The sequence below is a fragment of the Ambystoma mexicanum genome, chromosome 3q (genome assembly GCF_040938575.1).
Source record: "Ambystoma mexicanum isolate Mex_15411 chromosome 3q, UKY_AmexF1_1, whole genome shotgun sequence".
NCBI classification, from domain to species: Eukaryota; Metazoa; Chordata; class Amphibia; order Caudata; family Ambystomatidae; genus Ambystoma; species Ambystoma mexicanum.
In genome coordinates this window covers 761,173,057-761,198,932 of record NC_090926.1, presented here as the reverse complement: position 1 = coordinate 761,198,932, position 25,876 = coordinate 761,173,057, and the positions used below count along the sequence as shown (strand labels likewise).

General features: G+C 48.1%; 1 protein-coding gene across 5 annotated transcripts in view; it reads left to right on the top strand.

The window, feature by feature from the left end:
- The window catches only part of ITGB4 (integrin subunit beta 4), a 436,088-nt gene that overhangs the window by 255,875 nt on the left and 154,337 nt on the right, over positions 1 to 25,876 (top strand). For all 5 annotated transcript variants that reach the window (XM_069654756.1, XM_069654757.1, XM_069654755.1 and 2 more), the window contains exons 7-13: positions 2,272 to 2,443; positions 2,642 to 2,905; positions 3,629 to 3,718; positions 9,260 to 9,382; positions 17,018 to 17,185; positions 19,806 to 19,882; positions 24,382 to 24,593. In XM_069654756.1, the coding sequence (XP_069510857.1) occupies positions 2,272 to 2,443; positions 2,642 to 2,905; positions 3,629 to 3,718; positions 9,260 to 9,382; positions 17,018 to 17,185; positions 19,806 to 19,882; positions 24,382 to 24,593 (1,106 nt within the window). The remainder of the gene's footprint in view (positions 1 to 2,271; positions 2,444 to 2,641; positions 2,906 to 3,628; positions 3,719 to 9,259; positions 9,383 to 17,017; positions 17,186 to 19,805; positions 19,883 to 24,381; positions 24,594 to 25,876) is intronic.

Below are 25,876 nucleotides of genomic sequence, written 5' to 3'. Positions count from 1 at the left end.
TTGTGCCCTTATGCCTGGGGGCTTACGGGGCATTACAAATAAATAAATAAATGGATGGGGGGCGTGGGCACCACGTGTCATTTTTTGTAAAAATAGGAATTGGTAATGTAAAGATTCAAGGTGCTAGCCAACTAGATAACCCTTGCACTGGGCTAATGCTAATACGTGTGAACGAGAGACCATGGGAAGGTTTCCCGCAGTGATGGCTGGACGCTAGTAGGAAGAAACCTATGCACTCTTGATTGTTGTATGGCAATTGTTTATATTATATAATTCGTTGCAATGTTGGTGGGAAAATCCTTTTACATTCAACCATCGGGCAGACGATATTGACGCCAATACATTTCATACCTCGCAGAGGTCTTCATCAGGGCAAAGTCTGGTCTGAGTGTCACTGTCAAAATATCTACCAATGAGAGTCCCACGTACAAGACCTTGTGCAAGTCATGGAATAAGCGACACGCCTGGTCGCTTAGTCACAAGGTAGAAAAAAGGGGGAACCGCTTCTACAAAAAGTAATGAAAGGAAAGTATAATGTACTAAGGAAAGGGGGTTCTGACAGGTCAGATGGCTAAATGTGCCATAAGGTTTTATAATTAGTCATAACCACTTACATTGCCCTGATAAACCATCCAAGCCATCACTTGTACCCCGTCTGTGCTATTATAGAATGAGATCAGCTATATGCGTATCTGTTTGATCATTCCACTAGTAGGCACAGTCCGGCCAGAGCTGCTGGGCCTTTTCACCCTCTGAGGCCAAGCAATAGAGGCTATGCCAAGACATGGGTCCCTTACTCGCTGCAAAATGGGCAACCAAGCCGCACCCCACTGATAATGCCACACAAGGCCGCACCATGCCTGTGCTGCTTGCGTTCCCATGTTGAGGGGACGCTGACTGGCAGTTTGGGTTGCAGGGCTCCCATAGCCGGCAGGTGTAAGCCTCATTTGCATATGGCTGGTCCACTTCTCTAACGGCCCAGGGGGACACAAAACAATGGTGTGGAAGATTGCCCCGAGCAATGCATGCGGATATAGTTAATTTAAAACCACCTATCCAGCACTTATTCATTTTAATTTAAATTCTAAAAATCGGTACCAGGCAGTGCACACCTGGGAAGACCTATTTCTGAAGTATTACTGTATGCATACACAGATGAAGTCAAAAGCCCCCGTGCTCGTGTGTCTATGGGAATTAGTGGTGTGAACAGAATGCACAGGTTCGGCTTCCTTGAGGATGCGTGTCAAGTTAACCCCATCTCACTTAAAATAACAAATGTCTTTTGCACCAACCATATACTATTATCCACAAACCATTTAGCACACTCGAAATCTCTAGCTCCATCTTGACCAATGTAAATGCAGATTGCTCAGGGCATAAGCCCCGCCCACTAGCCCACCGCCCTCAATCTGCTCACCCCCTTCCTTAGTGCTGGGCACTGCTCAGGATCGGACTCAGCAAAGACCGCGGCTTCCTCACAGTGAGACTCGGTGAAGGTCCCCTGCAGAGACCGGGAGAGATGGGGTCTTGTTTTGCTGAGTTTGCACATTTCAGACTTGAATGACTTGCAGTTGCTTCTAATGAGACGTAGGTCTAATTGTATGGCTAGATTCTCTTTATTGTACAGTATTCCTTGTTCTGCCTAGCAAGCATTTTGGGGGGCTTTTCCATGGACCTTTAGAGGCAAGCAAGTGCGCCTTTCCTTTTGGCTTTGTTTATGGTACACAGACATCCCGCCAGTGCTCTGGTAGAGGTATGGTGTTCTAATGGCACAGTCCAATATTTCCATCCACATCTTCAGAGGTGAGGCCAGACCTGGGACCAGACCTTCAGAGCATTAACTGATTGGATTGTCTTAATTGAGTAAGGTTTTCTGGGGCAATTAATGTTATTCCCAAAACCTTGTATTTGGAGTTTTGTTTGAGAAAATCTCCAGTCTTCTTTAAGCAACAATTGGTTCATTCTAATTTCCTTTGGGAAAGGAAAGCTATACCTATAGCCCTCAGTCTGTATATTTTCAGGGAGCATAAGCTACAGTAGTTAGTCATAATGTTTAAACTTTGGGCAAGTGTATAAAGCCAATTGGTTACAAGAGGCAGCTCTTTCTCCAATCTCTCTCTCTCTCTCTTTGCTCCCTTTCCCCCCCTCTCTGTATGTCGCTGTCTCTTCTCGCTCCCAGCTGTCTCTTTTCCGACCATACTCATTCTTTCCGACCCTGCTCCCATTTCTTTCTCTATCACTCATGATGTGCCCTGCAATTCTATCTTTCAGGCTGAAAGAGCCTTGGACTGGAAGCACCCCACCTTTCTCCTTCAAGAATGTCATCCGCTTGACCAATGACGTCAATGAGTTTCGGACCAAGTTGATGAGTGAGCGGATCTCTGGCAACTTGGACCCGCCGGAAGGAGGATTTGATGCCATCCTGCAGACGGCGGTGTGCACGGTGAGTATGGTGGGTTGGTGGATGATTGGTGTGATCCTGAGATCCCCATCGAGGCTGCAGTTGGCATTAGCTCTCTGTGCCTGAAGTTGCAGGTGGACCATGCGCCACGCAAGTCTGTGTTGGGAGGTGGCCTTCTACTGCACTGCAACGTTGTGGTCTGGCCTTGATCTTCGCTGTGTGATTTCCCCCTCTTTCTAGGACCGCATTGGATGGCGGAAGGACAGCACCCACCTCTTGGTGTTCTCCACAGAGTCGGCATTCCACTATGAAGCAGACGGTGTCAATGTGTTGGACGGGATCTTGCCGCGGAATGACGAGCAGTGCCATCTGGATGATCTCGATTCGTATACATATGACACCAAGCAGGACTACCCCTCCGTGCCCACCCTGGTGCGCCTACTCGGCAAGAAGAGCATCATCCCCATCTTTGCTGTCACCAACCACTCCTACAACTATTACGAGGTGAGGCCTGAGAGGGGAGCAGGATAGCACATATTCATTTGTTTACTTGGCTTTATAATGCACCATGTGGAAACAGGTGAAACAACGAGCAGTCACATTGAGATCATCTGTCAGGAATAAAGGGGGAATGGGTTTCCATGGAAGGATGTATGTGATGCCCAGATGCCAGGGATGCATAGTCTGGATGAGAGAGGACATGAGGAAATCCCGCCTGGGCGGATTAGCAGCCTGCGGGGGTGCGGGGCGGGGATATGTGTAGGCACCTTCCCGGAGAACCTGCGATGTGAGGAGATGGCATGTGCTTCAGTAGAAGATACATATCCGACAGAGATTGGAGTATTGGCTGGTTTTGGTAGAGGGGCAAAGACCCGGATGTCTGATACCACCATTTCTTGTGGCACATAATTTCATCTTTTTGGTGGCATGGATACATATATGTGTGAAACATAAGGGCACTGCATGTTTAAAGTTGTTTTGTTCCTACGTTGAGATGGGTCTGTGTTAGATCCCCCAATCTTTGCGCTGCGATGTAGGACAGCTAACACTCACCCTTAGAAAGAGAGTCTGATAATGGGCATGACCGAAAGAGTCATTTGAATGCGTTATTGTGTGGGAGTCTGCACCAGGCGGATTGAATGTGTCTATTACTGCTTAGAGACAGGAGGAAATGGAGCTCCGTGATCACTTCTGCTAAAGTAATTCCTTGTCTCCCACGATTTGCAGAAACTCTACACGTATTTTCCAGTTTCTGAGATTGGCGAGCTGAAAGAAGACTCCTCCAACATTGTAGACCTCCTCAAGGACGCTTTTAATGTAAGAGAAAGTGCAATGGGTACTGCTCTGATGTAGCTTGGTCACCATGGCGACAGGTTGGATCCCCGTAGAAGACTGTGGTGGTCTGAGAATATGGAAGGTCCAATGTGGGGATCCCATTGGGATGTGTATGGGGTGAGCCCTTTGTATGCTGGGGGACCTTGTGGTGTGCATGTTGAATACACTTTATATGTGATATTTGGTGCTATATTAGGGTCCCTTGAGGTGGTTCTGATGGGAGCCCTTGAGTGTGTGTTTTGGAAAGTTCTTTGAGGGATACTAGTGAGCTCCTTTGAGTGGCAATGTTAGGGTGTGTGGTGGGGGCTTTTTGTGTGCATTTTGAATGCATGCCTGGGTTTTACTAACCCATTATATGTCTGGGAGCCCTTATTGTGGCATGGTGGGGACACTTTGCATTGTGTGTTTATTGTGGGCCCTTGGAGTTTAAATGTAGAGACTTTGAGGGTGACAATGTACGTTTGCCCAGGGCTCCAGATCATATTTTGACGTGGAGGTATTTTACTATTTTTTAGTTAGGGTCAGGAGTAAAAGGTTTTTTTAGAGAGTACAAAAAGGATTTCCAGTGGCAGTATTTGTAGGTAGGCAGATGTATAGTTTACTCTAAAGCAGAAGTCTTTGTATAATCCATACTTTATTGCACCTACTAATTTATGAAAATACAAATGGTGTGCCTGAAAGCTACCCTTCAGATAATGAAGCGTTAAGAGTAGAGCTTCGAAACCACCCGGGGCTGTGTGGGGGAAGTAGGAGGGCAGGCTCAGAGGAATCTGTTGCTGCCTATTTTTTTGTTTGGTCTATTTGTAATCCTTATTTTTTTGTTGGGAGTGTTTGTCTCTTTTTAGAGAGTAAAAGTGGCAGGTGCACAGCAGCGTGTCTGTAAGGCTGTGCATGCCCCGTGTCCTGTTTGTTGGGAGGTCTTAGAGTGCATGTCCTGCTTGCCCTTGATGACGTGCATGTAAGGGATCCCCTTTGAATGTTAGACAGCGCCTTGATGTGGGCATGTTGAGGGCTCGGCTCTGTGAGTGATAATTCTAAGGCTCCCTTAAATTGTGCATGTGGTTTAGCCCCTTGAAGAGAAAGAGAGAGGGAGAGCGAGAGAAAGAGAGAAAGAGAGAGAGAGAGAGAGAGAGAGAGAGAGAGAGAGAGAGTGTGTGTGTGTGTGTGTGTGTAGTCCATTCTGATTCATACGCTGGTAGGATAGCTCAGCAGGTTGAGCACTTGCTGCTGCACTCTGTGTGCGATCAGGTGGTTGCAGGTTCGGCCAACTCAAACTTCAATTTTTCCGAAGCCAATAAATGCATACCAACTTCGGTTGGGTGATATTGTATGTATGTATGTTCTATGTAAAACACTTAGGCGTAAGCGCTATATAAATAACACATATTTATCACTATCTGTTAGTAAGCCTTCTTAGATGACCATAGTCAGGAATGCCCTTGGCTGTGCATGCTGGGAAATGTCCTAACAGGAGAAAACCTCTTGGAAAAAGCTATTGTGCGGAGCCCCATTCAGTGAGTATGTTGAGACCTTAGAGTGTGTAAGTTGGGAACCTCTAAGGGTAGGCGTATCATGCTGACAATTAGGCTGAGTATGCTTGTGAACCCATTTGTGGATGTTTTTTGAGGATCCCCATGTTGTGTGCAGTGCGACTCGCTAGAGTATGTATGTTGGAGAGCACAATGCGGTCAGCCATCAGGCGTCTCCCTGGCTGTTTTTGTCCTGAGCCATTTCAAATGTTTGTAATAGTTGTCTCACAGAGTTTGTATTAGGAAAGGCTTTCTTTTAGCAACTTTCCCTGCATAGTTTCTATGGCACCCCTTTCTTTTTACTTTGTTTTTGACCCTGTCCTTACTTTTTGAATGGAAATAAAGCCTTCAGCTTCACTTCCCTTGCCGTTTGCTCATTGTTATGAGGAAACTGGCTAGTCCTTCTATTTTTGACATTGTACAAAGCACCTTACAGTACAGTACATTGGGGATACTTTGTATCACCCTAACGTTTTACACATGGGATTTTGGTTACTTCTATATGTGCCTAAAGACAAGCTGGTGCCAGCAGTTACATTTTGACTGTTTTTGCATTATTTTTTGTGTGCACATTCGTGTTTACAGCATATGGCTACTAAACGTGGCTAGTGCCCTAAAAGGGCCGTGCTACAAGATCTTTTGCTTGTTCTTTGGGCATATTGTAGTATAGCCTTTTTCCAGCCCTACCAGGTCAGGAAATCCCTTATAAAGGTCATGCACTCGCCTGGGAAAGCCGCTGCTTTTGCAGTCTATTGCGCGTGTGTGTGTGTGTGTGCGCTCAGGAAGGGGGCTGTCCCAGTCCACATCACTGGTGTCAGAAAGTCTGCTGCTGGGGAGTGTGTGAAACCAGTAGTTGTCCCTGATTGGACAATTACTGGCTGTTTGAATGGTGCAGATCCTTACTATTGGTAAGTTTGGATTTGCTTCTAGCTCAGACTTTGCATAAGAGAAGGACTGCTGCAGCCAGTTGATGGCCCAAGGATGGCTTCGGCAGTGGACCATCAACTTCTCCACTGTCTGGCCCAGTGAAGCCCTGCTCATCTTCCTGATCTCCGAAGACCCTCTGCAGTGTGTCAGCCCTTGGAGTAGTGGGACCAACAATTTCTGATGCCTTCTATAGAATCCAGCTCCCTGGACTGCCCAGTGGACTGACCAGCTCTTTCGTGGGACACATCACCAGAACTGTTGCTGTTCTGCATTTAAGTCTGGAACCTTGGTGGTGCCAGCTTTTGCCACAAGTCACATTCTCTCTGAATTTCAGTTTCCTATCATCATGGGAACCTGTCCTGGAGCAGCTTCAGTGACCGCAACTTGAAGGACGCCTGCTGTCGCCTGCAAATAGTGATTGTCGCTGGAACTCTCCTTACTCCATCCCGCAAAGTGTCCTGAAGAGGCCTGTATCAGTGGTATAGGCGTTTCTTCATTGACAGGGATTGCATCTTGGAGTCGCACCTGACCGGAAGAATCCTCGAACCTACAAACCATGGACGCCTCCCACCCAAACAAAGGACATAAGATCATGCTCCCACCAACCAACCTACAGATGATCCATCAAGACCTCTGGGAAAATTAAGAGTCAGGGGGATAAGTCAGCATACCTGTGCCTGTCCGCCTACCCCCGGTCCTCCATAGGATAACATCAGGAACAATTCCATTTGTCTCCTATCTCCCTTTTACATACCTTTGGTCATTGAAACTGGATCGGGTATCCTGCCCTTGGATTAGCCTTGGGTCTAGAAGGAAGGAGAGATCTTACCTAACTTCTGGTAAATTGTTGTACTTTTAAATAGTTTGGAACTAATCACAACCACAAACTCATTGCAATATTTTTTAGAACTAATACCGGTGAAAATCCTTGTGCTGGGACCAGTGACCTTTAGGCACTAGGCACCATACATTTTAGTGATGGACTTCTCAAGAAAGGGATATTGTACTTGTGACTGGTCCCCATCGTTTTACTGCCTCTGAATTACTTACCTGCACTACATGGGTAACTGACTGTCTGAACTGAATTACTGTGTGTCATTATGTAGTCTGTGCTGTGTGGACTCATTGAGGGCCCCTGACCATGCTCACACGCTCTAGGGACTAAGCCTTGACTGCCCTCCATTGCTACCTTAATTGGGGTTTGGCTAAACTCTCAGAACTTCCTGTCCACCAAACAAAACATGGGTGGCCTCCTAAAATCGGTCCCCCAGGCCAGATTCTAGAAATCCTTCTTAACAGTTTGTGTATAGAACGAGCCTGACCTTGCTCAGGGTTTAAATCTGGGAATACCTTGATTTTGCTTACATTTGGAACACGGCTCTCAGGGTGTGCATGTGGGAATACTCTGATCATGATTATATGTCGAAGGAATTCCTCAGGGTGTGCATGTGGGAATACTCTGATCATGATAATATGTCGAAGGAATTCCTCAGGGTGTGCATGTGGGAATACTCTGATCATGATTATATGTCGAAGGAATTCCTCAGGGTGTGCATGTGGGAATACTCTGATCATGATTATATGTCGAAGGAATTCCTCAGGGTGTGCATGTGGGAATACTCTGATCATGATTATATGTCGAAGGAATTCCTCAGGGTGTGCATGTGGGAATACTCTGATCATGATTATATGTCGAAGGAATTCCTCAGGGTGTGCATGTGGGAATACTCTGATCATGATAATATGTCGAAGGAATTCCTCAGGGTGTGCATGTGGGAATACTCTGATCATGATTGTATGTCGAAGGAATTCCTCAGGGTGTGCATGTGGTAATAGTCTGATCATGATTGTATGTCGAAGGAATTCCTCAGGGTGTGCATGTGGGAATACTCTGATCATGATTGTATGTCGAAGGAATTCCTCAGGGTGTGCATGTGGGAATACTCTGATCATGATAATATGTCGAAGGAATTCCTCAGGGTGTGCATGTGTGAACACCATGATCTCGATTATGTTTGAATGGAGTCCTATGGCTGTATATGTGAGAAGACCCTGATCTGCTTACATTTGGAAGAGGTCCCTCAGGGTGTGTGTGGGAAGATCCTGGTCGTCCCTATGTTTGGATGGAGTCCCATTTGATGACTGTGAAGCGGATCTCCTGATTTTCAGAGAGTCATTCTCAAGTTCATTCCGCAATGGAAGCTCTCCCCAGACAAATGCCTCATTCCAAGTTTGGCAGTAATGTTGAAGAAGAAACTCCCGATCACACGTTACCACCAATTGAATGGAGGCCGCCTGCCCACGGTAATGCTCTAAATCCCCCATGGAGTTTTAAGAGCTCCGCGAATGGGGATGTGGATGTGGTGATGGGCTGAATGTAGCCCTGTTGCTGCCGGCATGTGACTGCCAGCTCATGAGACTGTTGATGAGTGCTGTTTGTCTGAATGCTCTGCATGTGTCAGTTGGCTGCCTGAGCTGAAGTGCCTGAGGATAGCTGGTGGGTGGTGCCCCCTCTCTATGTGAATGGCAAAGAGTAGCCAGAACCCAAAGTAACGGGTTATGTATAATAAAGCTACCTGGCCTTTTCTGATCAAGCTCCTCGAAGCTGGCCTAAGTCTGGACTACCATAAGTTACATCAAGGGTCTAATATTGCGTCAATGCAACTCTTACTTTGAAAGATTTACCATCAAGCGGTAATAGCAAAAAACAAGTTGGGCACAGACTTGTAATGAGGCCCCGAGTCTTGTAGGGGAGAAAGGCATTCGCATTTGGAAGAGTTGCGACCACCAATCACCCATGTCTTTTAGCCTGATCTCTTTGCGCAGGCTTTTGAAAATGATGCAGAATCATAAGGAGCAATGGGAGAAATTCCTACTTTGCCAAAGACAATAGGCAGCATACTTTGCAGTGCAAATGGTGAGTGTCTCTTCACTTTGGGTGAGCGCCATTTTGGGTGAGCATCCTGGGAAAGGGCAAGCGATTAAAGACGGGAGCTTGCCCCAAGAAGCTGGAATGAAAATCAGCACCTGCCATGGTCCCACCTGTTTTTTATGTTTTCTATTCCAGAGCATTCGTTCCAAGATGGACATTCGGGCTACGCATTCCGTCAGTGCCATGAAGACAGAGATCACCTCGCAGACATCCCAGAAGCTGGAGTCCGGCTCCTTCCAGGTCAAAAGAGGGGAAGTGGTAAGTTTCAGGTCCATATGTGTTCCTACATGGGTCAGCAGGCTGGAGCAGAGCAGCACAGAAGGGGTAGATTCTTGCAATGCACACAGCAGCTTGCTTTCATCGTCCGCTCAACCGCCAGGACCAGACTTTACTGACAGGTTGTGACATCACACGCCACATGCATGTATGTTTGTGGCCTCGTATCCTCACACACGACGGTGAGTGCCAGAAAGGGTGCAGAGAACATTCATAAAGCATCCCCTTAGACGTTGGAATACAAGCAACTTCACTATTAGCCTTTGATGGTCACTAGTCAGTAGTGCTGAGAGTTCAGGGTCAGCATTCCAGTGAAAGTCCTGCAGACCATGGGGTATCGCGCAATGTTTTCTTAGGTCATTCCTGGTCGTGGCTGGCACCGGGTGTAGGAGTGGTGAGAGCTGGGACATCATCTACCCGGCCAGCACCCATCATCGGATGGGTCAGCGCCATCATGCTGCCGTCGTCGCTGCCCATCTTTCCGGGGATGTCTGGAATGTTGCTGCTGCTGTCTGGGCTTTCCTGTCACCCTGACATGACTTCATTTCGATAGGGGGTTTCTCCCTCAACCCTCCCTGAACCTCTTGAGGAGCTGTCAGCAGGAGAGTTGCTAGGTCTGGAAAAGACCTGGGGCTACGCTAAGGTTGGAAGTGTTGGGACTGGGGGCTAGCTAGTCTTATGGCTGTAGCTCCTGAGATTCTATCCGGGGCTACAACCAAAAGATCAGGGGCTATAGCCCCCTTAGCCCCCCCAGCAACGCCCCTGGCTGTCAGAAGTCAGCCTTTCCTGGGGGGAACCTCTGGATTATTTCAAATAAAATGAAAGTGTGCCCACGGAAGGCCTGTTTCATGCAATCCCTTGACCGCCTGAGAGAATGGATGGTCATTTGGTGTGCGGTTTAGCACAAACGTGGGCATTGTTCCTTCACTTGCATGATGCGATCGACTAATCCGCTGGTTTCCCAATGACTCATGAGCGGTTGTCTAGAATAATGGAGCAGGTGGCCTGTCATGTGACAAGCCTGCTAGGATGATCACATCCTGTAGAAGACTAAGGAGTAGTTGGAGGGTTCTTCAGGAATCGTTATAGTCTGCGTCAAGCCTGCTAGGATGATCACATCCTGTAGAAGACTAAGGAGTAGTTGGAGGGTTCTTCAGGAATCGTTATAGTCTGCGTCGTTACTTGTGAACTCTCTGTATAGATTTGTTCAGAGTTTGGGTGTGCTCACCTCCAAGACTGTCCAAGTATGTCTGGAATTCCTTTCCCTGGAATGGTGGCCCATTGTCAGTTCCTAGCTCTTTGGGAATGCCTTGTGTCTCCTGGTCCTTCTCCAGCTTGTGGATTCCTGCTTTAACTTCACTGCCTCCCACTCTGAGAGGAATCCTCTGGTATCAACAGGAGGGGCGTGCCTCGGGCAAGGAAAAGGAAGGACAAAGGGGAAAAACCCTGAATTTAGATCAGTGCCGACTTGAGTGCAGAACTAGGATGGATGATGTGCAGCACCAGTGACCTGACACATGATGTCCTCAAGCAGCCGGTCCACTCCCGGGAGCCACAGTAGCTCCCTCAGCTGCACCTGTACCTAGATGATCATACTTTTGCACTTGTGTCAATAATTGAGCAAAGGCACTCGGCACCGGTTTAGCTGCTTGCGTAATATGGAATGCTGCAAACAGGTTTTGCCCCAATCCATGTAACATATAGATGTTTGCAAAGAGGTAGTAAAAATGAAGGACATGGCATAGAAAGTAATATAATCCTCCTTTGAAATCCCACCTTTCACATAAGAAAATAGAAATTATTAATTTATTTGTATTCTATTGCATAAACAGAAATAAATGAAAAATCAGTTTGTGTGCTCAGTTTCCTTTCATTAGTTCAGAATGCTATGCAATGGAATCCGAGCTAAACGCAGAGTAAGCCCCATGTGCTCCATTCCCTATCCCACTGCCAGATGGAATAGGCCAAACCATTTCACTCCTTTGTGAAAATCTCTATGGAATATGGATTGCGGAAAAAACTGTCTGGTCCATTCGTGTTACACAAGCAGCACAGCTGGTGCATTGCTCACATTTTTTGCACTGACGCAAGCATTCGATAATCTGTTCGCTTGCGGCTGACCTGTGCCGGCAAGATGACCTTGGCATTGAGTGATACAGGGATGCTGTTCATGAGAGTGAAGATTGACTTTGCTCCCGGTGTCCGATGTATTAGGGTCTTCACTTGTCTTGATTTGAGGGCAGCCAGGATGCTTTGAATGCGCTTGCGCGTTCGTTTTGTGCTTCATCCAGCTTCAGTGCCTTTGGCAGAGCCTATCGGTGATCATATGGTCGCGCGCTTTACCGTCCTCCACTTCCTGTACCTCAAGGCGACTCTTGGGCCTCGGTTATAGTATATGAAGTCCACTTGTTGCTGCGCCTGGGATATTCATCAGCTCAAAACTGGATGCTTGCATTCGAAGCATCGCTTGGTTAAATATTGCTGGCTCAGTGCCATGGAAGATAGACGCAATGGGTTTATGGTCTGTGATGGCATTGAAATGTTGGCCATAGCTGAACAGGCGGAAGTGCTCGATTACCGCCAGAACCGTACAATGTCTTCCCTTTCAATCCGAGAGTACCGCTGCATTATTGGCATTAGTGGGCAGCTGGCATAAACAACAGAGAGTGTCTTTTAGTGATTAAGTCTGGACTACACCTATGTTGCAGGAGCTGGCATCCACATTCATCTTATTGACCTTGATGAGGTCACAAAGTATGGCTCTGTGGTATCAGCCATGAGTGCGGCTTCAGTGTTTTGGAATGACTCCTGATGAAGCTCAGAACATTCCAATTTCAATTTACGTCACTTGGCAGCTCTTTCAGTGGAGCAAGCCTTGGGAGGAACCACCCACAGTAAATTGTCCGGCCAAATGCGCTATGCACTTTGAGAACTGATTGTGGAGGGGTCTGCTCTTTGGTGTCTTTTATCTTCTTGGGATCCGCTGAGATGCTCTGCCGGTGGATCATGCAGTTGAACATCTCCAAACGGTACTTAAAGTACTTGTACAGTGTCTGTCCAGAATGACCATAAATCGTCCGTGCGGGCATAGACTAGGATGCCTTCACCCATGTTGACAGGCTCTGCCAGGCCAAGAAGGGTGCAGTAAAGCGTGCACTGCAACGCTTCCGTAGCTTATGACATGCCAAAATTCAGATGGACTTATCTTCGGAATCCCACGGGCATGAAAAGGGTGATGATCAGACACTAATCCTTGCTCCTTTTCATCTGATAGTAGTCTGCCCGCAGATCCAGTGTGAAGCAATCAAGTCACTGAGGGTGGGCATAATGTGCCTTTGCCCGTGGATGGATGGATTGATCGGGCCGGCGGTTTTCCATTGAGACGAAGATCTTGAGGGGTTGCTCTGCTATCTTCATGATTAGTGATAACCTGGCCTTTCACCTTTTGGGTGATGCTGGTTTTCTCCAGAGCGACACGTTCTTCCATGTTTCCACACACGAGGAATGGCACCCACCCATGCCTGCTTGCTTCGGGCGGAATGGTGATGTCAATCGGAACCTGATCACTATGCCTTTCATTCACCCAGTGCCAGTGCACATGGTGGAATGCTCCCAACACATCCTCCATGCACCCAGTGCCGGTGCACATTGCGTGGAATGCTCCCAACACACCCTCCATGCACCCAGTGCCGGTGCACATGGCGTGCAATGCTCCCAACACACCCTCCATGCATCCAGTGCCGGTGCACATGGCGTGTAATGCTCCCAACACATCCTCCATGCATCCACTGACGGTGCACATGGCGTGGAATGCTTCCAACACATCCTCCATGCATCCAGTGCCGGTGCACATGGCGTGGAATGCTCCCAACACATCCTCCATGCATCCAGTGCCGGTGCACATGGCGTGGAATGCTTCCAACACATCCCCCATGCATCCAGTGCCGGTGCACATGGCGTGGAATGCTCCCAACACATCCTCCATGCATCCAATGCCAGCGCACATGGCGTGGAATGCTTCCAACACATCCTCCATGCATCCAGTGCCGTCGCACATGGCGTGGAATGCTCCCAATACATCCTCCATGCACCCAGTGCCGGCGCACATGGCATGGAATGCTCCCAACACATCCTCCATGCATCCAGTGCCGGCGCACATGGTGCGGAATGCTCCCAACACATCCTCCATGCACCCAGTGCCGCACCCAGTGCCGGTGCACATGGCGTGGAATGCTCCCAACACATCCTCCAATGCAGCAGCAGGAATACTAAGGGGAACCTCAGAGTGTCCATTTGAGCAGCATGTCAAGCCCAGTTTCTGCTGTATGCACCCTATCCTGTGCCATGTTACCCTCATGGCACAGGGTGAGAGTGAAGACCCCATGCAGGGAGTTTGGCCTGCAGCTGATGAATGCAATCATCTTGACCTTGGGGGGCCGCAGCATGGGTGGTCGATTCATTGTTCAGAACTTCCCTCCAGGAGCATATACACGGATGCAGCATTATCAAAGGGGCAGACATCCAGAAGCCATTGTTCCAAATTCTGCTTCATAGTATCAAACTCTGTGGTTAATTGGCTGTCCCTTCCATGGAATAGAGATAGAAAACATCTTTGATACTGAATGGCCCTTGTTTGCAGGGAGTCAGGGCACTATCATTGCATTATGACATTCTGGGTCAAATACCATTTCCTGTCGATATAGTCAGTCTTGTCCTTTGCCCGGCAGACTTTGGGGAAATGCATGCATGTTTCACAGCCTATGCAGATGTGGATCTCCAATAGGGGGTGAGATGTGTTCCTGCAGCCTCGGCATGCCATTAGGTGTTTATTGGGAGCATAGTTATTGTTATCTGCAGTGTTGACGCTTTTGGGCATCTTTATAAGGATGTGCGTCTAGATCCTGTTCCTTGGCTGCTAAACGGGTGTCAGCTAACACATGGGTTTGCACCACCCTCAATAAGCTGGCAGCTTAACCTGATGCTGCTGAAAGTGATCTTGGTTGCTGCCCCTAGTCATCATCACCGATGCTTGGGAGAGATAAGAACAGCTGGGAACCTTTACACCTGCAGGGTTGAGTAGCATGGACCACTTCTCCTGTGGCTTAGTCTCTCTGGTAGCATGGAGATGGTTCTCAAGGTGCTCCAGTCACGTGATATGGATGTATACTAATTGACCTTTTCACAATTGACCTCAAGAGAATTGACCTCGGGACAATTGACCTAATTTAAAAGGTCAATTAGGACATATATGCGGGGGGGACCCCCGCAACTCCACACGATCTAATAACCCCTGCAACCCCCCACCCAATCCCCTTATATTATTTATAATCCAAAACCAGCCCAATACATATATAAAATAACTAAAATAATATAAAGGTCAATTAGGCAGAAGGTCAATTAGGACCACTATAATTAGGTCAATTAGGACAAAGGTCATTTGTAAAAGGTCAATGTGGTTAATACCCATGATCTATTATGGCCCTCCATGACACATGACCTTCTACGTGCCAAGCGGCTGAGTTAGCAGGTTCGATGAGTGGAGCGCTCTCGCCAGAGGGTCGGTACCCTGCTAACATAGTGGGGAGGGTTGCTTGCTTGTCTGTCTTTACTCTAATTTTAGGATGTGGTGAGCACTGAACTCCAGCCAGCACTTGCTCTACCTTCGTATTCCTTCAGTGTTTTCACTTTCCCTATCACATTTCCTATTGTTTTTTTGGACCTTCAAGATGGAGTGGTGATATGCGTCTGGTGCATGTGGCAGCACCTCATCACCAGTTGTTATGTTCAGTGGGCACAGCACAGACGTATCAGAGTCTTGCATTGCATACAGCATACCCCGATACTAATTGATCTCCTATTTGATTGTGCGGGAGAGGCCTTTATTGTCATGTCTTGACATCACATGTCACAACACGTATGCATGTGGGATCATGGCTGAATAGGAGCCAGCGTGTGCCACACATACCATTATGAACATGGTCCCATCATATCTTTTCCACCCCACTCTAGGAGAGCCTACACTGAAACAGCCAATGCTAGAAGTGTGCATCTTAGAAGAGCACATGCTTGCAGACCCCACTGGGAGAGCCTACCCTGGAACAGCCAATGCTAGGAATGTGCAGCTTAGAAGAGCACATGCTTGCAGACCCCACTGGGAGACCCTGCCCTGAAACAGCCAATGCTAGAAGTGTGCAGCTTAGAAGAGAAAATGCTTGCAGACCCCACTCTGGTAGAGCCTACCCTGAAACAGCCAATGCTAGAAGTGTGCAGCTTAGAAGAGCACATGCTTGCAGACCCCACTCTGGGAGAGCCTATCCTGGAACAGCCAATGCTATAAGTGCGCAGCTTAGAAGAGCAAATGCTTGCAGACCCCACTGGGAGAGCCTACCCTGAAACAGCCAATGCTAGAAGTGTGCAGCTTAGAAGAGCACATGCTTGAAGACCCCACTCTGGGAGAGACTACCCTGAAACAGCCAATGCTAGAAGTGTGCAGCTTAGAAGAGCACATGCTTGCAGACCCCACTGCGAGACCCTACCCTGGAACAGCCAATGCTAGCAATGTGCAGCTTAGAAGAGCACATGCTTGAAGACCCTACTGGGAGACCCTACCCTGAAACAGCCAATGCTAGAAGTGTGCAGCTTAGAAGAGCACATGCTTGCAGACCCCACTGGGAGACCCTACCCTGGAACAGCCAATGCTAGGAGTGTGCAGCTTAGAAGAGCACATGCTTGCAGACCCCACTCTGGGAGAGCCTACCCTGAAACAGCCAATGCTAGAAGTGTGTAGCTTGCAAGAGCACATGCCTGCAGACCCCACCCTTGGAGAGCCGACCCCGGAATGTATTGTCTTAAAAGGAACAGAGTAAAGGGGATTAGGAGAGATGGAGAGACAAAACATGAGTGGGACAGAACAAAAGTGAGACAGAGCAGTGAGAGGTCCAGAATAAAACAAGGACCAAAGGGGTGGGGAAATGATTGGCATAGACACATACAGAAGAGACAAGATGGGGAGACAGTGTGAAAGAGAGTTAAAGACTGAATACGAGCTGTAGAGAGTGATACACAGAGGGAGAGTGCACGGGTCAGGGTACAAGAGGGATCCAGATTGAACCAGTGGTAAACCGAGGGGATTAAGGAGTCTATTAATGAGACAAGACGGCAACAGAGATCATGGATGAGACAGCGATAGAAACAGGCAAAGACAGAATAAGAGTGACACAGAATGTCGAAGAAGGAGTTTTACCACAAATAGATTTACTCACCAAGACAAATATTTGAAATCTACATTGAATTAAGATCTTATGGTTGCAGTGGAAGGCGTATTAACACTCTGCAGGTCCTTAAAGGGGATCCAGATGCAGAGGGTGACCTGGTGATTCAGCAACATTTCCTGGCCTAATCCAGAAAGCGGCCCATCATTGCTCAAGAAGAGCCCCCTACTCATGGAAGCTTCATGCCACAGACACCTGAAGCTGCTGAGGCGAGGAACATGTTGCTCCCGCTGCTGGGAGATTCCTCATAACTAGCGAAGGATTAGCAAAATAAGTGCTGCAGATAAGTAATGTTGTCGTATTGAAGGAATGGTTCAGACTTACAAAGTGATCTTGTTCATTGCAGGGCACCTACAATGTGCGCTTGAGGGCTCTGAGGGAGCTGGCTGGGAAGCATACATGCGATCTACCGGAGCAGGACCGAGATGGGAAGATCTTGGTGAAGCCCTCCTCCTTCACCAATGGGCTGGAAATTGATGCGTCCATAATCTGCGATGCCTGCCCCTGTGAATCGGTATGTACTTCCCTTCTCTAGCATTGACCCGAGGAACTGGTCTCAACGCTCTCACTGATCACTGGCTAGCTAGCTGGCCTCTGGGAGCCAGTATGTGCATTCTCCCACTCCATCTAGCTCTGACCAGCAGCCATGTTCTTCTGTATACTCTCATCTCATCTATAGGTCTGACTGCATGCCAGCTTGGGCTGTTACGTACACTCATCACATCTTTAGTTTTCCCTCCCTGCCCCTGTTCAATGGCATATAACTATGCCGTGCCTCATTTATACCTCAAACCATCTGCCCATCTAAGTTGCTCTGCGGCTCGTTCCATCCTGGGTCAGACCACTTGCCTTTGTAAGTTAGTTATTGCACTCATTGTTGACTAAGACTCAGACCACCAGCCCCTGTGAGCTGGCATGTACTTGCATCTCATCTATAGCTCAGGCTGCCCAATAGGAGACTTTATGTGCCCTCGTCCCATCCCATCAGTCCTCATGAGCTGGTGTGTATGGTCTTTTCATTTCTAGCCCTGGCCACTGGCACCTCTAAGCTTGTCTCATCTCTTGCTCTGACCCTGCAGCAGGTGTGTGTCCTTGTCTTACTTTAAATGCTTACCATTTACCTGAATGGTATCATGTATGTTTTCTCAACCTCTGACCACCTACTCCTGTGAGCAGTAGCACCTCTCAAATCTAGCCTTGACCACTAACCTCTAGGAACGGGTATGAATGTTTATCTCATCCCTCACTCCCATCAAAGACTTCTGCTAGCTGGTGCGTCCGTGCCTCACACCTACATCTGTCCACCTGTGATCTGTGACCTGCTTCATCTCTAGCTCTGCCCCTTTGCCCCTTGAAGTGCTATGCTCTCTCGTCTCCAGTGCTAATTGCCTGCTCCTGGTCAGACGATATATATGATCATCCTATCCCTAGAACAGACCACATGCCTGAGCAGCTGGGTATTCCAGACTCCCACATGCCTGAGCAGCTAGGGATTCCAGACTCCCACATGCCTGAGCAGCTAGGGATTCCAGACTCCCACATGCCTGAGCAGCTGGGGATTCCAGACTCCCACATGCCTGAGCAGCTAGGTATTCCAGACTCCCACATGCCTGAGCAGCTGGGGATTCCAGACTCCCACATGCCTGAGCAGCTACGTATTCCCGACTCCCACATGCCTGAGCAGCTAGGGATTCCAGACTCCCACATGCCTGAGCAGCTACGTATTCCCGACTCCCACATGCCTGAGCAGCTAGGGATTCCAGACTCCCACATGCCTGAGCAGCTAGGGATTCCAGACTCCCACATGCCTGAGCAGCTAGGGATTCCAGACTCACACATGCCTGAGCAGCTAGGGATTCCAGACTCCCACATGCCTGAGCAGCTAGGGATTCCAGACTCACACATGCCTGAGCAGCTACGTATTCCTGACTCCCACATGCCTGAGCAGCTAGGGATTCCAGACTCCCACATGCCTGAGCAGCTAGGGATTCCAGACTCCCACATGCCTGAGCAGCTAGGGATTCCAGACTCACACATGCCTGAGCAGCTAGGGATTCCAGACTCACACATGCCTGAGCAGCTAGGGATTCCAGACTCCCACATGCCTGAGCAGCTGAGGATTCCAGACTCCCACATGCCTGAGCAGCTAGGGATTCCAGACTCCCACATGCCTGAGCAGCTAGGTATCCCAGACTCCCACATGCCTGAGCAGCTGGGGATTCCAGACTCCCACATGCCTGAGCAGCTAGGTATTCCAGACTCCCACATGCCTGAGCAGCTGGGGATTCCAGACTCCCACATGCCAGAGCAGCTAGGTATTCCAGACTCCCACATGCCTGAGCAGCTGGGGATTCTAGACTCCCACATGCCTGTTGGGGGTCCCTTGACACAGAGTTGTACAAAAACGGTATTATAACCTTATATGTGCACTCATCCCATCACCACCCTGAAAGTGCCCTAAGAATCCATTCTCATAAGAACTGTTCTCCAGGAAGCATCAATTCTGCTCCAGAAGTATTAGGAGATGTCCTCTGCAGCGGGGCCCTCTTTCACAGCATATGCATTGAGCGGCAGTGTTCCTGGTAACAAGAAACCCTAAAACAGTCATGTTTGCTTGCAAAAATTGCCTTCTTGTCCAACTGACTGCCAGCAATGCACTCCGAGACAGCCCCCACTTTAATCTCAGAATTGGCAGCATTTGTCTGCTGGACAGAGGTAGATTGACCATGGAAACTGGGAATTCCTGACAGACCAATGCCTCCGAAAGGCATCCATGAGTTGCTGAAGAGTTGGTCTCTTGTCAAGGACCAGAGGGGCTCATATTAGATTCCTCCCTACCCCCAACTAACCCTTGAAAGGCACTGGCCTATGCGGAGATCTCTACATTTCCTTACAGACCGGTCCATTTCTTACCTCCAAGGATTGCCAAGAATCAGCTGTGTCATGGATCATTTTAGAATGGAAGTTCTATGTCTGTCTTGTCAGATGATAACATGCTTCACATACGCACACTCCTGATCCCAACACCCACTCAATTGTCATAGTTGTGTTTGTATCTTCCTCTGTTCAGATAGTAGACACGTTCTGTGGCACCATTACATCACCTCTTCTTCTTCTCCTTCTTCTCATTTCAGCTGAAGGAAACTAGGTCGGCAAAGTGTAGCTTCAATGGTGACTTTGTCTGTGGACACTGCATATGCTATGCTGACTGGTAAGGGTTCCATGCAAACTTGATCTCAAGGGTGAAACTGGGACAACTGCATAGGCGCTAAGTGTGACTCAAATGACTGTACCAATTGTCAGGATTCAAAGGGGGGACGTTATCCGTTATATATGTCAGAGACTACTTGTACAAGATGCACAAGTTGCAGTTATAAAATAAGGTACATCAGGGATCAGACCTATGACATAGAGCAATTTAGTCTCCTTGTAAGCTGGAGAAATGTGCAAAGGGTTGTGGGCAGCAGTGCCTGAAAGCAGTGTGAAAATGTCCAGTTAACCTGCGTGTACTGCTTGTAAGTATTCCTGTTCGTGGCGGATAAGGGACCTGGGAGGTAAGTGATTTTCCACAGACCACACAGTTTGGTGAAGCTGAAAATTTGTAATTAGAACCCAAATCTCAATTTTCCACTTGTCAGCGACGTAGCCATTAGAACACATCTCCTCCCCTCTCTGGTTCTATCCTTAGGAGCGCGGTCTGCCCTACACCCCATGGGCTGAATCCCCTTTCCAGAGACATGTTTTTTAAAAGCCTGTTTACCACTTGCTTCCTATGTAACATTTCTCAGATGCATCTCAGTGCAATGGCTAGAGGTTGCATATAGAATATATATGATATGATATGATTGGTTATTTATCACGCGCTTAATACCCAGCTGTTTCTAAGCGCGGACCCAGGGTTTGAACCTGTGTTGCTCCGTGTCGTCTTGCTTCCAAGGCGAGCACGTTTCCCCAGAGCTATCCTCCCGATACATTTCTCTGTGCAGGATTAGCACAACCCCAAGCTTGTTCTCACCTGGGTTGAATGGCTACTAAACACTGTGCCCTTGTTCTGTTGTCTAGACCTGCCATTCTTTCAGCCCCAGGTCCATAGAGGGATTTGGCCCATCTTTTTGGGACTTGCATTCCATGGTTTATGGACCCCTAACACCTTTTCTCCTGTACCAATCTGCACTTTTCTCTGAACCATGACACAGAGATGAGTATATGTTGCACAGCATCTTGACTTGAGGCCCAGCATGGGTCTACAACCTGGACCTCTCCACCATCGTATATGCTGGCAAGGGCAACATCTGCAGAGCCACAGGTTGCAGACCCCTGGCATAGGGAGTACACACATCAGTGGCTGTTGAAATCTAGACAGTTCGCAAACCTTGCATTCAGTCTGATGATAAACACCCATCCCCTTCTACCTGGAGAAAGAAGAACACAGAAGGGGAATGTGCACACTAATGATCTCACAGAAACATAGAAGTGCAGCTTCAATCCTCACAGCCACATACTAAATACTGGGTACCACGGCAAGGCAGGGCCCAGTGTCACTGACATAATCCTGTGGGTCTTGTCTTTGGGTGCGCTCCTTACAACATCACCCACCGTGACTGGCCAACGCACCCCTTTCCTGGCCTCAGTTGGCACATAAGGAAAAATATTCAATGCATTCCATCCGATAGCAGCATCGGATGGGGAGTGGCTGAGCACAATCCCGTTGGACGTTCTCTTCTTCCTATGGAATGATCCTCCTGGAAGGCTTTAGCAAAAGTGTCACTGGGATGAAAGGAACTCTTGACTGCAATCAAGTGAGATATAGCCACAAGCAAAGGGAGGGCACAGGTCAGCAGCATTGAAACACAAGGTTGCAAGGTAAGGCTCTGGGATCTGAGCCCGTATTTCTGACATCAGTGACCTGCAAGCACTTCAGTACAGATCAGTATTGTAACTCTGAGGAAACTGACAATACAACCGCTCACTTAGCAAGCCCGTCAAGTACACCCTATTCCTCCTCACAGAGAACAAAAACAAGCCATCTTAGGTCAGCAGAAGTCAGCACAGCAGTTCACTTGTATGGATCTGTTTGTGAATCAGCATCTCATGTGGGTGCCCCCAACGCCCCTCTATCACCCCTACATGCTATGAAACCTCTTCCATACCTCCAGATGATAACTTGTAGACGGTACTGACCTTATGTGCAGGGATCTGGAAGAGACATCCATGGCTAGCATGTCTAAACTGTGATAAGGAAGGTTTCTCCATACTCCAAGGTAAGTACCCGGTAGGTTGCTTTATTTACGTTGCTCAGTAAATTAAGGCCAAGTTACATGAGCAGGAACCACCGGGGGCCCACCACCCAGGCTTCCTTCTTCCAACTGACCTGGGTGGAACCCTGGGGTCAGCACAATCGCAAACATTCTACCAACATGCACCCTCTCCACCACTCATGGCATCACATACTCTCACATCACTCATGCACCTCTAACAGAGACTACAAGAACAACGATACCACATAAACATGGCAGAGCAGTCTAGCCAACGCTCTCAGGAGTGAACACACAATGCATTGACTGTTCTCACAAAATATATGTTTTAATATATTCTTTACATGGGTTTATGTAGAAGAGTCAATGAGGTGTTTTACAGGTAGGTCACCTTTTAGGAAAACGAGTTTATAGGGTAGGCACTTGTGCAGAAGTCAGTAAATGCCCAGGAATTAGCTTGTGAGTCCAAGTGCAAAAGGGAGTTTTGAACTGAGGCAAATCACAATGCTGTCCAATGGGATAAAGTCAAAAAGTAAGCTCTGTGGTTACAGGAAAAATAAGCTGACAAAGTTCCCATGGTCAGGCAAGTGGGGGCTTTACACAGTGTTGCCCTATTGTTATTCTCTGGATTAATATTACTCTATGGGCCAAATATGAGCAGGAAGCCTAATGGTTATGGGAAAAGGAGAAGTCAAAGTTGTTGTCCGGTAGCAAAGATGCAGGATATGGAGGCAGAGACACTGGTCAACGAGGATGACAGAAGAGCTGCTGGTGACATCACTAGAATGCTGAGCTAGGTGCTGGGCTATGGTGCAGCTACATAGCCAGGATTGAAGTCAGAGTTGGCAGAGTGGTGCACGTGGTGGCCGAGTGGTTCAAAGAAGCTAAGTCCTGGTCTGGGACAATCACAGATCGCAAACTGTGTCCACTACCAGTCCTTGCAGGTGATTCCGGCCTTACTAGCAGGAACTGCACACAGTCTCTCAAGTGGGCTTCCAGGGCTCAAACAGTCCTGGAAGAGGAAAATCCCACCTGATCTTGCCAGGTCAGAGGATAGGGGCACCAGTGTGTAGAAGAATGTCTGGATTCCACAGAGCCCAGTGGTACTTTGCCTTCAGTTTAAGATTCAGAGTAGATGCCTCAGCGGAGTCTTCATCGTTACTTGGGTAAATTCTTCTTCCGGCTGCTTTGGGTCAAGCCCCAGCATTTAACAAAAGTATGGTGCACAGACCACTATTTCTATAGCACTTCTGAGAGCTGGGTGAGCTCCAGCTTCCAGTCAGGTGCAACACACGAATTAACCAATTGGCAGCTACTCAATAAGGGGCATCTTCCTGGCAAACACACACAATGCAGGTTCATCAGTGATTCCTAGACACCCATTCATTCAACGGTCCAGATCTGGTCATGACACTTCTGAGATCCTACCTTGGATAGCTTATGACCTTACTAGACAAAATGGAGGTTGGTGAACCCACAGGGAAGCAAGCAAGTTAGCGGACTCACTTGAGGTCATCGCAAAAGACTTTCATCCTAACCAATACATGCCGCCCACCTCTGCATTTCCATTATTTCTTGTCTAGCACCTGCTGACTCAAACTGAGCAGAAGTCCAATAGCCTGCTGGTCAAACATTAAGAATGTGCCCGCACACTCCTTTTGGTGTGGGTAATTAACAAAAGGACTCTTTACAGCACAAGGCACAGTATATTTCACCTGATTGTACTCAATCCTGCCCGCCACTTGTGCAAGCCATTTTGAACACAACCCATTGTCAGCTGTGTTGCTAGTAACCCTGGGTTTCATTACTAGCATTTTCCATCACAAGCACAAATATACTGTGGTGGCAGCTTGTCGTATTCGCAGAGTGGATGGAGATAATGGTAAATTAACCCCTTAAGTGCCAGGCTATTATGCAAGTCCATGGAAAAAGGACGAGCAAACTCCTCCTTAAAGGACACACATGATGTCAACAGTGGAAGGTAGAGGAAAGCGCATCAAACGAGACCCCAGTCCTGGGCACCCCAGGCTCCCAGAATCCACGTGTAAACGGAAAAATTAACACCTTATCCGTACAACAGATATTCCTGTGGCCTCAACGTTGGGCTTCTTGAAGTTTACCATTCAGTCGTGGGCATCTCCACATACAACACATTGCAAATCCTCATTAACTATGCATCAGCATCAAACCAGGAAGTCCCACCAAGAGAAGGTTATGACCAATTAGTCCCAACAGCATCCTAGTTGTTCAAGGAAGAAAGGGCAAATAGGAAAGGCAAGTGCCCGTCCATCCTAAAGTCAACACCCCTGCCCCCTCCCCCGCACCACCACGGCTCACCACAAACCTTTTTTGTCCTTGATGCTACATTGGAGTTGTTTGCAGTTTTGTGTTAGCATTTTGTCTCTTGTGCTCCTTTCTATTGTATAATGCTTCTTATCCTCTCTTTGTCTGGCAGGAGAGGAGATGACTGTGCCTGTGACACTGGCTCCACTGGCGATACGTTGCCCTGTGTCGAGCCCGGCAAGCAGGACATATGCTCTGGCCATGGGGAGTGTGTCTGTGGCAAATGCCTGTGTTACTCACAAAGTCAGAACCATCAGTATGAGGGGGAGTACTGCCAGTACAACAACTTCCAGTGCCCGCGCACTGCTGGCGTCCTCTGCAACGGTAAAGTCTCCTACTCCTGGTGGCAACGCATTCTCTTCTTCTGCGGAAGGAGAGTTCCAGGTTGGGGTGTAGCTGGCCAATTAGAGAAAGGGGCATAGGTACTAGTGTGGGTCGCCGGGGTAATCCAAGGCAGCACATAAGTGGGTGAAGAAAGGGCCGGTGGGGGGACATAGTGATGGTTGGAGACATGGTTATGCTGGGCGAGATACAGGAAAAACTGGGTGACAGGATGATGGGGCAAGGATCCCGGGGGATAACAGCAGAACATGGATGTTCTGCAGCAGCAGCGATGGTAGGAAACCTAGAGCAGGGAATTACAGGGAAAACTTGACACATGGATGGGGAGGGAGACGCAAGAATGATTGACACAGAGCAGGAGCAGAGTGAAGGCAGGGGGAAGACACTCATGTTGGGAAAACTGAGATGTTTGGGAGATGCAGTGATCGAAAGGAACTGATGATGGGGTGACAAGGATAGTGTAAGCACAGGGAATGTAAGTGGTAGAGTGATGTATACACGATCAGGATGCTGAGTTCTTGCAAGCCAAATTCTCACGCTATTGCCCTAATCCTCAACTTTGCTCGTCTTCTGCTGACCTGCTTACCGTGCCCTCTTACCGTCGTATGAGGATTGGAGGTAGGGCTTTTTCGATAGCTGGTGCCAGAATATGGAACGGACTACCGCCTCTGATAAAGAAACTGTCGAGTCATGTGGCTTTCAGGAAAGCAATCAAGACCCTTCTCTTCTAGTTAGCTCTGTATCTCTTCTAATGGCTCTCTGTTGTGGATATAACCCGAATCTCCAGCGCCAAGATATTTCTGGGTGGTCGTGCCCTTAAGAAATGACAGTAACAAAACATGTACGGATATGCAATCCTAGAGGGGGAATGAATGATGGGGACACAGAGAATGGGGGATGCAAGGATGGTGGTGGAAACCCTGTTGATGGGTTGACGGCGGAATATGTATTAGGACAGTGTTAAGCCCCTGGCGTCAGGGAATGTAATCAGGCCTGCACATGGGCCCTGTTGTCAGTTATGCTATCACACGGTCGAGTGAAGGCATTCAGGGCACTGCGCCAGGAACTCTCTTTTTGGGCCTACTATTCACAAAGAAACAATGGGAGTGACACTAGGGCCAAGGAAATCAGTTAGAGGGTCTGTGGTGGGGTCGGCAGATTATGGAAAGAAGTATCTATCAGAGCACACCTAATTACTCAAAAACTAAATAACTATTTAGAGAAATTTTATTACAATTCTGGGTGCTGGGGAGGAATACACGCCC